General features: G+C 40.4%; 1 protein-coding gene across 7 annotated transcripts in view; it reads right to left on the bottom strand.

Annotated features, from left to right (window-relative positions):
• The window catches only part of LOC145406856 (uncharacterized), a 560,030-nt gene that overhangs the window by 45,135 nt on the left and 501,719 nt on the right, over positions 1–13,176 (bottom strand). For 6 of the 7 annotated variants that reach the window (XR_013898600.1, XM_080277963.1, XM_080277968.1 and 3 more), the window contains 11 exons: positions 12,788–13,093; positions 12,229–12,453; positions 11,557–11,832; positions 10,784–10,992; positions 9,632–9,781; positions 6,375–6,486; positions 5,135–5,677; positions 4,104–4,640; positions 2,507–2,806; positions 1,377–1,499; positions 257–415 (listed from right to left, as the gene is read on the bottom strand). Coding sequence is in view for 6 of the 7 variants with exons in the window: in XM_080277963.1 (XP_080134089.1) it covers positions 257–415; positions 1,377–1,499; positions 2,507–2,806; positions 4,104–4,640; positions 5,135–5,677; positions 6,375–6,486; positions 9,632–9,781; positions 10,784–10,992; positions 11,557–11,832; positions 12,229–12,453; positions 12,788–13,093 (2,940 nt within the window). In the remaining variant the exon portion in view is untranslated. The remainder of the gene's footprint in view (positions 1–256; positions 416–1,376; positions 1,500–2,506; positions 2,807–4,103; positions 4,641–5,134; positions 5,678–6,374; positions 6,487–9,631; positions 9,782–10,783; positions 10,993–11,556; positions 11,833–12,228; positions 12,454–12,787; positions 13,094–13,176) is intronic. The other variant, XM_080277965.1, reaches the window with a different exon arrangement.

Genomic DNA, 13,176 nt, shown 5'->3' with positions numbered 1-13,176 from the left:
CATGTGGAGAGGATGGAGGGTGAAAGACTGACAAAGAGAGTGTATGTGAGTGAGGTGGAGGGGGGAAGAGGGAAGGGGAGGCCGAGAATGAGATGAAGGGATGGGGTGGAGAGGTATATGAGAGAGGGGGGTGTGAGTTGGAAGCAGGGCAGTGAAATGGCGGGGGACAGGGCGACTTGGAGGCGATTTGTTTGTGGCAACCCCAAACGGGATTGAGGCATCTGGCAATAGATAAATAGATAGATTCTTCGCTTACCTGATCTCTGAGTTTGCGTTCACGTTGTGCCAGGATGAGATCGGCCTGATGCAGTGTCTCCCTTAGCATGTTCTCTGTAACCTCTAGTTCCTCCACACGGCCACGAAGGAAGCTCTCATTCTGCTGCAACTCACATACTTTGCGGGCTGAGTCCTGACCCTTATGGAGGGAGAAACAGAAGCATGATTCAAATACTTAACCAAAATGTCTTTACAAATTTGGGAGCACAGTTACATGGCAGTCCCATTGCTCGACATCTGTGAAGCGAGCAACCATCTCTCTAATGACACAGGAATTGACATTGTATCTGAGTCTGCCTTGCTTCCTGATTCATGTCTTCAGAGAGATAAAAGGGACTTGCTCTAAATCTTCCTATGCTATGAAGATAGAAAAATGGGTTGGGAAGAAGATCAAACTGGTATTTGTATTAGGCATAATATGTAATTACTAGTTATTTGAAATTAACTCAATTTAAAAAAAAAATCACCAACATCACCCATGGTTTCCCATCAACACCTGGGGCAAGAAGACCTAGGATATATGGCTCTTCGATCTCTATATGGATAATTGTACCATGAGGTCCAACTTCCTGTTTAGAATATATTAATAATAAAAAAGAACACTGCCTGTTCTTGTCTGAACTAAGATTAGTAAAATTTACAAAAAACAATGAATAGCATTACAGTATAAGCATTAGTATAAAGTTATCAATGTATCATTGTTAGATCATTTCCAACAGTTTATACATACATACTGCACATTCAGAAAATATTCATATACTGTACATAGACGTAGAAGTTGTGAAGAAAAAAATAAATAAGCTGGACTGAGTTGGGAGGGTGAGAAGACATAAGATAGGAAAATTCAGGGAGTATGGTGTGTGAATGAGCAAGGAAGCTGGAAGATCAGTTAAGCCTGGATATAATTATTATGACTTACATGGAAATGCTGAAGAGACAGTAGTGAGAAACCTGAAAACTTCAGGTGAGGTTAGCAAAAGAAGCAAGCAATTCTTTAGTTAGAAAACAATGAAGTCAATAAACAGGAAAAAGGTAATGAGTAGCTACCAGTATACAGTGTATGAGTCTTGAGTACAGTGAATTCAATGAGTAAGAAATACCTGGCTCAGTTCAGCGGAAAGAGCCCTGTTTTCAGTTTCAAGGGACATAAGGCGATGGACCAACTCTTCCTGGTCCCTTAATTCTCCTCGCAGACTCTGGTTGGCTTTCTCACCTTCCATCAGCTGTATGATTTAATGTATCTATAAGTTTTAAAACTTTCAGGATAGAAGAGGCAATGAATTTAGTGGAACATCCTGATGACTCTTAGTACAGCTACACAACAAATATATAAATATCTTAAGGGGCACTGTTGCATAGATCAGTCTTATTCACCTGATGGGCATTTTCCAAGTTGCATGTTTTTCCACAGTATCTTTAACCCTGAAGTCCCTTCTAAGGGCCATATTCCACATTTTCCTTGGTTCACTAATAGGGTCTCTTCCCTCCATACTTTAGTTTGTATCTATACATATATAGCTTTGGTCATAAAAATTATATAGAAAATCCCTTACAGAAGACTATGTGAGACAACAACCTCTCTAATTCTCTTCATTCCTCTTGTCTATTCTTTTCTCTTACAGATGTTTAGATCTCAAGTATGATCAGTTTTGTCCAAGTAGACAGCCTCATCATAGCCCAACATGCCTCATGTCATCTGCAATTCCTTTGTGTTCCTAAACAGTATTCTATCATCTACCAAACATATGTACAATACCTGTACAGTACAACATGTCAAGAGGACTATGAAGTGTGATAACATTAAAATTACTGGACAGGATATAGCTTTCTTCATTAATTCAGAAGCATAATGACAGTACAGTGTCACACCATATAAGGCTGTTTTACAGAAAATCAGAAGAGAACTGAACAATACTTGTTGACAGCCTGAACTCATGATATACTGTACTCCTGTATCAAATGCAGTACCTCAACAAAGATTCCATATCTCCTGATAACTAACAAATTGTACAAGATACTTTAACTGAAAACATTATTTTGCACTGAAGTGCCAGCACAGTACACCAAAGTTAGGCATCCATCAATAACAATAATGTTTATCAGAAATATGTAAGACTATAATATGCAATCTGTATTAATTATTGCAGTACATTGTTACTGTGAATGATCTGCAATATACTGTACCTACAGTATCAATATGGAGCACCAGTATTATTATTCAACACTATACCTTTATTTGCAGTTCCTTTTCATTTTTCTCCAGGTTCCAAACTCGCTCCTTCAATTTGAGCTCTGAGTTCTCTGTTTGGATAAGTCTGTCAAGCAGATCAGAGATACGCTCCCCCTCACTGGTCCTAGAGCCACTCCTCAGAGCAGCTCGTAGCCGCTCCTCTGAGGCCTCCAGCTGCCGGATTTTGCTCTCCTGCTGGGCCCTTGAAGACTCCAGATCTTCAATACGCTGCTTGTATGATGTCACATGACTAGACATTATCTTGTCAGCTTCACGAATAGTTTCATGGTAGGCGCATTCCTGCAGGTTGATAATGAGAAGTTATAATATTTTTCATCCCAGCCTTAGTTGGGAAAAAAGTCTTATGATGATGATGATGATATAATACAGTTCCATACTGACTTCTGAAATGGACTGAATACACCATGCCTTGTAAGCATGGATGAACATCTCTGAAAGGTGGCTGGAGTCTTTCGATTATAAGACAAATTAAATGCATATAAGGCTAATTTATATATCTAGGCAAAACAAAGTTAGAGCAGATACAGTTTTGTGAAGATACAGGTACCCCAAACAGTACTACTTAATATTACTCATAAACACCTATTTATAACAAGATACTAAGCAATATACAAACAAAAATTAATCAAGCCACAAGAATATGGATGAATTAATGACATACAGTAGATCCTCCCTTTAACAGAGTAATTGGGGGGAAGCCTGATCTGATAATGCCGAAAGTCTGTTATATCCAAGAGTCCCCCCTGAGGTGAGATTTCATGCACGTTTGAAAAAAAATAAGTACAACAGCATATTCTAGTAATAAAAATAAAAACTATACCCATTTTACACTAACTTGGCCCATAATTTTGCCCTTTTGTTGTCTATTTCATATCCTTGTTGGAGTAAGAATGGTAGGAAACACATATACAGTAAACCCTCTATAATTTGAACCCGAATAATTCGGAAATCAGTTAATTTGGATCTTTTTTGACCACCAGACAAATAATTTTAATTCAGGCAGAAATTCAAATTAAGCAAGACAAGTCCGAAAAGGGTTCCAGTGATTAGTGGACGTGAACAGTTTTTATAATGATAAGGGTAGTAATAACTGTAATTTTTAAGAACTGTACAGTACCTTTGGTACAGTTAAGTGTACTGTACTCAATTATTGTGTTGCATGACTTCATTATCAAGGCTTGATACTATTTCATTTATTGTATTATGCACTCTTTGAGTATAAAGTAATAATATACTGTACTGTTCAATGTTTTTGTGAAAAAGTCATGTTTTAGTGAGCATGGGTGTGATTTCGGGATAGGGGCAAGCATAAACTCCAATAAATCGGATTTTTGGATAATTCGACATAGGTTTCCCCCAATTAATCCAAATTATAGAGGGTTTACTGTATTGGACATTTTTGGCTATAACCAAAAAAAGTCCAATGGCTTCACCGTATTTGTTAAATTCGATATCTGGTCTACTGAGGAACTTTAAATCAAGGGTTTATTGTATTTGTATTTAAAGCATGTTCCCTCCTAAACCTAAGTGGTAAACAAAACTATTATACCTAATCTTAATGGAGTGATATGCTTACCTTCTTCTCAAGATCACTTATTCGCTGTCTGAGGCCGGTTTCTGATTTCACTAGCTCTCTAATTTTCTCCAGCAGTTCACCATCACCTCCAGTCTGTTTCATGGATGGCTTCCTGTTCTGAGACAACATACTCTCCATATCTGCATCCATCTCCACCAAGTCATTGGCTACAGCAACTCCAACAACCTCCAGTTCTTGTCTAAACGTTGATATTTGAAGTTCTAGTTGCTGAACTCTGTCCTCTAACTGACAGCGCTCCTTCTCTGACTCTTCAAGCTGAGTATTGTGAGCTTGTTGCAGAGCTTTCTTTTCCAGCTCAAAGATGTCATTGTAACGTGACATATCCCCTTTCAGTTCCTCTATTCTTTGCAGTAAATTCTTCTTTATATTGTCCTTTTCATCTTGCACCTCTTCTAACTGGAACAAAAGTCTGCATTTGTCCTGTTCAGCTTCCTGAAGTTGGGTCTTCACTTCAACAAGTTCTTCTTCAAGATCCTTGTGGTGCTGAAGAGAATCTCGCCGCTCACTGTCCTGGCCCTAAAACACAAGTCAAACTGATGACCTCTTTATCAAGCAAAATATATAAATTACTATATTCTTAAATTGAGAGTGATAGCAGAAATTCTTATTCCTCACACTAATTAATGGTATCTTTAATTTTTTGTTGTCACAATCCTGGTAAAATAATGCAGTTGCTTTTTTACTTCGGGTGGGGGTCTACTGTTGGTTTTCAAAGCATACAGAGCTTCAAAGTAGAGATAATACCTATACTGTATAATGTTATTTGCAAATTTGCAATTCTGTGTTATGTTGCTTCCATGTAATGATGCAACTCTTACTTACTACATTCTACAGCATACAAACAACTATAAAATGATTTCTGGAATGACGATAATAAAGTTTCCTTTTCAGTCAAACCTCAGTGTACTACACACATAAGGTGTCCCTTTTAGAAGGAACTGAGTGTTACAACATGTGCTGGCACTTACATTTCTCCGACAGGTGACATATACTAAATGGACAAATCTTACCTTTCGTAAGGTCATCTTCTCCTTCTGTAGGTTTTCAATCTGCTCGAGATAAAACTGTTCCCTCTCACTGAGAGACTCATTCTTTAGGGTCATAGTGGCTTGGTCACACCTACTCACAGAGCCAACACTTGCCAGAGTTCCATGATTACATGCAGAATTGATGAGGTACGTTTGTACAGAAGCATCACACAGACCACGGACACATACATATTCATTCTCTTTATACAAATCACACTCTCTCATACTGTGAGGTCCATTATCACTGGTAACTTGGTCAGACTCCATTTCAACTGGTGCATCTTTTTCATTAGTATCTAAAGCACTTTCAGGAAGAACTGTCAGCTTTTTACCACAATATGGAACAAGTGCTGAGTAAGGGACTGTAAGCCTCCATTGCTCCACTAACAGCAAACCATATGCAGCAAATACAAGCTGCTCCATCAGTGAATTCTTCATATTCAGGAGAGAAGCTGCCTTTTCCTCAGCTCTGCATTTTAACGAGTTCAGCTTCTCCAGGCGTCCCCGATGCTCCTTCTCTAGAATCTGTTAAAATGGACACATACTTAAATCATGCTGGAAATAAATGTCATACAGCATAAAATTTCTGATAAATACAGTACAGTAATGTTTATCTAATTACTGCTGAGAGCCATCCATAAACTTCATACAACCAGAAAAATAAAAATACCTGCTTATTACGATCACCATGAAGGTGGTAGGTAGTGGTGACCATCATCCACTCACATGATGCATTACTGCCTACTTCTTCATTCATCATTTATCATTCATTCTCTAAGTCTGCCCTCACCTTTTCCTATTTCCTCCATCATTCTTGTCACTCTTTATTGCTGTTCTTTCCACTTCAGATGGCTCTACACTGAATGACAAGCCTAATGGTCTCCTGTTACCTTGGAAACCATTTAGTTTGCTGCGAGGTAACCACGTAACTAAGTAACAGAGTGATGTGGTGCTTGCTATGGTGTCCCTGTTAAGCAGGTGGAGAGATGCAAATGCAGCGTCCATCCAGGAGCCAAACCTCCAAACTTTTCCCTGTGCCTTGTGTGGTGAGGCATTGTCTGTCACAAGGGGAAATCAGTCTACTGCACGGAATAACCCTGCAGGGACAGTTACTTGCCTGTGGTTCACAGGTCTGCTTGACCAGACTGACTGGAGTTGAACAAGAACAACAACAACAACCCATACCATGACTAAGCCAATTGGACTGAGGCTACAAACTAACCTGAAGGTCCCTAACTCGCCGGTGAAGTTCACGCGAGATCTCCTGTTCCTGAGACAACGAGGCACTCAGCAAATTCTCCATCTCACGTGCTGCCTCCATCTGTGACTCCAGCCTGATGGACAAAAATTACTCTTAGTTCCAATGAATGCCTTGAAAGGATGTGTATGAACCAGGTTAAGGTAGAAATTATGCCCACACTGAAACTGCATCTAATGTTAAGATGTGACAGTTTCATAATTAGAGCATCTAATGTTAAGATGTGACAGTTTCATAATTAGAGCATCTAATGTTAAGATGTGACAGTTTCATAATTAGAGCATCTAATGTTAAGATGTGACAGTTTCATAATTACAGCATCTAATGTTAAGATGTGACAGTTTCATAATTACAAAGTTTCAGTGTTTTTATAATTTGTATTGTCTATTCATGGAATCATGGAATCTATAATCTATCTATCTATCTATCTATCTATCTATTGCCAGACGCCTCAATCCCATTTGGGGTGGCCACAAACAAATCGCCTCCAAGTCGCCCTGTCCCCCGCCATTTCACTGCCCTGCTCCCAACTCACACCCCCCTCTCTCATATACCTCTCCACCCCATCCCTCCATCTCATCCTCGGCCTCCCTCTCCCTCTTCCCCCCTCCAACTCACTCAAATACACTCTCTTCGTCAGTCTTTCACCCTCCATCCTCTCCACATGGCCAAACCACCTCAGTGTGTTCCTCATAACGCTTCCTATCACATCCACATCCACACTACAACGCTCCTTTATATCCTCATTCGTCAGCCTGTCTCTCCATGTGACTCCACAGGCTCCTCTTAAATAACTCATTTCCACTGCTTGTGTCCTTCCAACAACGTCCAAGCTTCACTTCCGTACGTTAGAGTTGGTATCACAATACTGTCATGTAGTAACTTTTTCACTTCCATGCTTACTTCCCTGTTTCTTATCACTGCTTTCAAAGAACCAGCAACCTTTCTTCCCTGCTGTACCCTTTCAAGCACTTCACCCTCCAAACCTCCACCCTTACTCATCACACTACTCAAGTACTTAAACGTACTCACATTTTCCAATTCCTCACCATCCAACCTCGCTGTACATTCACTGACTTCACCTCTCTCAAAGACCATCACTTTACTCTTCCCTACATTCACCTTTAGATTCCGTTTCTTACACACTCTCCCAAACTCATCCACCAAGCCTTCAGCTCCCCTTCGTCTTCACTCAACAACATAGTATCATCTGCAAACAACAGTACAGGGAGTTTCCAAACACTATCCTCTCTCACCAGGGCCACTCCAACATCCACTACCATACCTTGTACCTCTTTTATTACCCCATCCATGTACAGATTGAACAACCATGGAGACATGACACATCCTTGTTTCAACCCAACTTTCAAAGAGAAAAATTCACTTAGTTCACCATCCACACGCACTGCAGCCTTCGCACCATCGTACATACTCTTCACAGCATTCAACAACTTCCCATCTACTCCATATATTCTTAACACTTTCCACAATCCTTGTCTATCCACCCTGTCATATGCTTTCTCCAAATCCATGAAAGCCACATACTACTTCTTTCCCTTCTCTAGAAACTTTTCCACTAAAGATCTCAGAATGAATATCTGATCTACACAACCTCTTCCCTTCCTAAAGCCTTCCTGTTCTTCTCCAACTAATTTCTCTGTTCTTTCTCTAACTCTGTCAATAAGTATCCTACCATACACTTTTCCTATTATACTAAGAAGACAAATGCCCCTATGATTACCACACGCTTCTTTTTCCCCTTTTCCTTTGTACAAGGGAACAATTATACCTGACTTCCAATCCTCCGGGACTCTACCTTCCTCCCAGGCCAATCTGCACATCTTCCACATCCATTCTACTACTATCTCTCCCCCATGCTTCAGCATTTCACCACACACTCCATCAATTCCTGGGGCTTTCCCCGATTTAACTTTCTTCATTGCTTCCACAACTTCTATCCTACTGATTTCTTCCTGTCTTCTCACCTCCCTCCTTCTCCCAGCCATTCCCCAGCCACTTATACTCGCATTACTTCCATCCTGTATGTTCAACAATTCCTTTAAGTGTTCTCTCCATCTGCTCACTTTTTCTCCCTTCTCCACCAGTAATCTACCATTTTTATCTTTCACTCCCCTGCTAACTTCACTTCCAACCTGTCTTACTCTTTTCACCTCTTTCCAGAACATTTTCTTACAGTCCCTCCACTTTACACTCAAATTCCTTCCAAATTCCTCATCCACTCTCTTCCATTACATCAGATGCATTAAAAAAATATATATATATGAATGAATTCTTTTAATTAGTGCAGTAATTAGAACTGCGTAATTCTGTAACAATTCATACAATACTAAAATAACTACTAGATAATTGTAGTCAGTTCATGTAACAACATGTTGAGTTTCATAGCTATCATTCATTCAAAGGATATTGCATTCATTTTATTCTTACTGCCTTCAGGTAATAAAATTCAGCTTATAGGAGACTTTTTGAACTAGACAAGTTAGATAGAGCCTTCATTTACACCTTCACATATACTGTAGAAACTTTCCTAAGTTGAATAAAATAATTTAAAGGTAGCAAGAGTAAAATAAGTGTCATCAGACTTAAAGCTTAAAAAGATTTTCATCAGTATAATCTATCATATATAAATAAACTGAGTAACAACAGTGCTCGCCAAATTGCTAAAGGCTTTGTAGCTGAATTAAACAGTTGATCAGCTGAAAAATAAAGCTTGAAATGGTAGAGGATAACAAGATTTGTTTTACCATTAACAGTGTATGTAAAGTAGGTAAAATATATTGATGGCAATGGTGCTGTTGTTGCCCCTGGCTCATCTGGACATGAAACCTGATGACTGCAGGCTGACTCTGCCCTTCTCCTATAGTCCACCATCCTCCTCTCATGAGATATGGAGGGAAATGAGGGACATTTATATAACTGGGCAGTAGAGCAACTTGGTTATATTGGTGTCACCATGTCACACTATGAATGCGAGAAGGAAAGAAGGGAAAGAGCAAACAGTATAAGAGGTATGAAAGGCTAAAGACTGATAATGAAAACTGAGAAAAAGAGCATGGGACAAGAGACATGGAGAGGTACTGAAAGAGACATATGCAAATGAAAAAATGCACCTACTAGTATTAGAGATCTAGACGTGGAAAAATCAATCAAAAGTGTTTACAAAGCTTCTAACTTATACAGTATTCTGTTTCTATCCTCACCTCTGCACCATCAGCCGTGAGTCATTTTCTTCCTCCTCCAACTCACATTTTTCTTCCAACAATTCCCGGTGCGCCCGTTCTGCCATTGCCAGCCTCTGTCGTAAAACCCGCACCTCACCCTTCAGAGCCTCCTCTGCATCTGTACCACACCTGCATAGTAATCATTACTGTCTTACTTGCTGAGACACTGTGAGTTACAGGAGGGTGATGTAGAGAAACACATGTTAAAGAAAAACATTATCTCCCTTACTCATGTTTTTCTATATCAGCTCCCAATAACTGTCATATTTTTCCATGAATTTACTATAATCTTAATGCTTCTGAAGATGCTAGCCATGAATGAATATGTAAAGTCTTCTTTCACTAGGTGATAGCAATTATCTGGAAAACTTTTAAAGTATTTGATAGCTTTAAATCACTTATGTCATATGTGATACAGAAAGCAATAAGAGATTATAACATGTACTGTACAAGAGAAAAAACAGCTGATCTGCGCTCCATTTGTGCTACTGATGCACTCTGCAAAACATGTTTGAGAGAGTTATGCTGTATGTCAGACACAGCCTGTAAGAGAAGAGGATACAGAATGGAATGCACAGTAATGAGACTGCTGAGATGGATAAGCAGGGTTACACATAGTGACAAAACTAATAACAGTGTGCTCTAAGATGGATTTGGCATAAGAAATGTTGAGAAATAATGCTGAGATACACTGAGATGGTTTGGATATGTTGAGAGGATTAAGCAGGGGAAGTGACTGAGTACATTCTCAGGTAATGAGGAAGAAGAAATGTCCAAAGGCAGACCAGGGCAGACATGGAATGAGGTCTTGCATGAAGGTTTTCAGGAGAAGAGACTGAGGAGGGAAATGGCTCAAGAGAGCAATGCATGGACAGCTTCCATCAAGCGAAAAGACCTACATATGCTGATATGGTCTCTAAATATGAATGTAAACAAGAGTTTTACTGTTAATGGGGGAGAAAATGCATCATTCATCAAATGAAGAACAAGCAAGTTGTGGATATATATACTGAAAAACTCAATTAGCAATTATAAACAGCGAGGAAACAGCAAAAAATGACTGATCATGAATATGTAATAAAGAATATTCTTTTGAATGTTCAGATGTGCACATGAACCTTGACTACTGACTGGGGTGGCTGTGGTGGTATATGATGGCGGAGGGAAGCACATTGCACCACCAGGTCTTGCTTCTCACACTCCAATTCCTGCTTCTCACACTTAAGGGTCTCCAGTTCCTGTCTCAGTTGCCGCTCAGTGTTCACCAAGCTCTCGTATTCTACCCTCGTCATGCTGATCTTTGGCCCATCTAGCGCTGTTCTCAGGTACTCCTCACTTTCCTGTAAACAGTTAACAGGAAGAAAAACTCATAACTGACAAATAAGAATTTACAGTACTATTCTATCTATCTATCTATCTATTGCCAGATGCCTCAATCCCGTAAGGGGTGGCCACAAACAAACTGCCTCCACATCATCCTATCACCTGCCATTTCACTGCCCTGCTCCCAACTCACACCCCCCTCTCTCATATACCTTTCCACTCCATCCCTCTATCTCATCCTCGGCCTCCCCCTCCCTCTCGCCCCCTCCACCTCACTCACCTACACTCTCCTCGTCAGTCAATTAAGTTAAAAAATGTTCACAATGCCTTTCTCTTTCTCATCCAAGAGCTTTTCATTAAAAGATGTCCCCATAACAGAAAGCAGATATACCACACAAAAATTCTGCTGACACTTACAGAAGACAACTACCGTACAGTATACTATTCTGGGAAAAAACTGCTTGGATAATGACTAAAGGTGACTGTTTGTACAGTATTTTTATATTATACTATAAGAATTTGTGAAGCATATCTCATAATAAAGATAAATAAGTACTGCATATGAATGAGAGATGACCAACCTGGAGGTCTTGCACCCGCAGGTGCCTCAGGTCCCGGCCCTGCACCGCTGACCTGATGGCTGCCAGGCGGGCCACAGCACTCTGAAGGTCACCCTCGGCTTGCTGCAGATCACAGCTTGAATTGTGCAGGTCACACTCAGACTTGTGCAGTTCTAGGTCACACAGATCAGTCTGTGTTGTGGCATGGACCAGATCACAGGAGGTGTCAAAGATGCCAGACTCCTGGAAGCTAATGGTGGCATCCAGGGGTGTACCCAATTTGCCTCCCCGGCCCTGCTAAGAGGAATCACAATATGCCATTAAAATGCGTGAACTAAACTTTGAAATAAAATACAATAACATTACATATCTGAAGCTAATAATGTGCAATATATACGACTGTATCATCAAACAGGTTCAATACTACTGTACAAAAGCTATACAACACTTTAGTTACATCACACCATTTATCTACTTTAATAGACCAAGGAAGATGGTGTAACTTCAGTAATATAATTTCATTTCCATTGGATGATACTAGAATGACTACTAATGTATGAAATGTACTCTCAAGCTAAGGAGTGTGTCAGAGATACAGCAAAGTAATAAGGGAAAACTATACAGGACATTAGTGATCAATGACTGAATTTCATGCCAGTTATATCAACTATAGGTTCTAGTATGATTTGTTACCTGAAGATGCTCTGGTGAATCACTGAGCTCAGCATCACTCAGGTCAGAGTGGATGGATGGAGTCTTGCGATGCACCAGCTCACTCTCTGTACCTGAAGCTTCAGTGCGAGTCTCTTGAGCTTCACTCAAGTTAGCCACTGCCTCATGCAGTTCTCTGTTCTCCTCAGTGAGGCTCACCACACGCTCCTGTAGTCCACACAGTGACCTCTCCAACACACGCAGCTTCTGCACATCACAAAATTTCCTCTGGTATATTATACTCACCTCAACTCTGGCATTAATGGTTAAAATGAACACTGAGGTGACAATGAAGACAAAATGTGACAATGAATGGTAAGAAAAGTGACACGAAAGACAGCTGTGGCTGACACCAATACACGGTGCTGTACATGAAAATTAATTTTTAAAATGAACACTGAACTGACCATGAAGACAAAAGGTGACAATGAATGGTAAGAAAATCATATGATGTGACAGCTGTGGCTAGAATGGTAAGAAAATCATATGATGTGACAGCTGTGGCTAACATTAATGTACTGCACGTGAAAATGAATCTTACTGTTATTGTGTCCAGCAAGACAGCCTCTTGAGATGGAGGGTCTGCTAAGGATTCTTGGAGACGGGTGGCCAGGACCATCAGGTCCCGCCCCATGCTGCTACCAATCTCCTCCACGCCCATCCCAGCTTTTGGGGGCGTGGCAATGGTGGGACTCACAGGTGCGGAGGGGGCATGGTGGGATGGGGCGGGCAAGGCAGCCACCCAGTCCAGCAGGGCAGCCAGGTGGAGGGCAGGAGGACAGTCAGGGTCCCCAGCAGCACATGAAAGTTGTGCCAGCCACACCCGTCCCTCTGACACACGTGCCTTCTGCATCACATCAGGAAGGAAGCAGGTGCTGAATTAATACAATATACTGAACTAAAACTAAAGCACAAAGCATGAACACTGAT

The sequence above is a fragment of the Coenobita brevimanus genome, chromosome 71 (genome assembly GCF_032717465.1).
Source record: "Coenobita brevimanus isolate Jiangsu-jjx chromosome 71, ASM3271746v2, whole genome shotgun sequence".
Classification (NCBI taxonomy): domain Eukaryota; kingdom Metazoa; phylum Arthropoda; class Malacostraca; order Decapoda; family Coenobitidae; genus Coenobita; species Coenobita brevimanus.
This window is presented reverse-complemented; position numbering and strand designations above follow the sequence as displayed.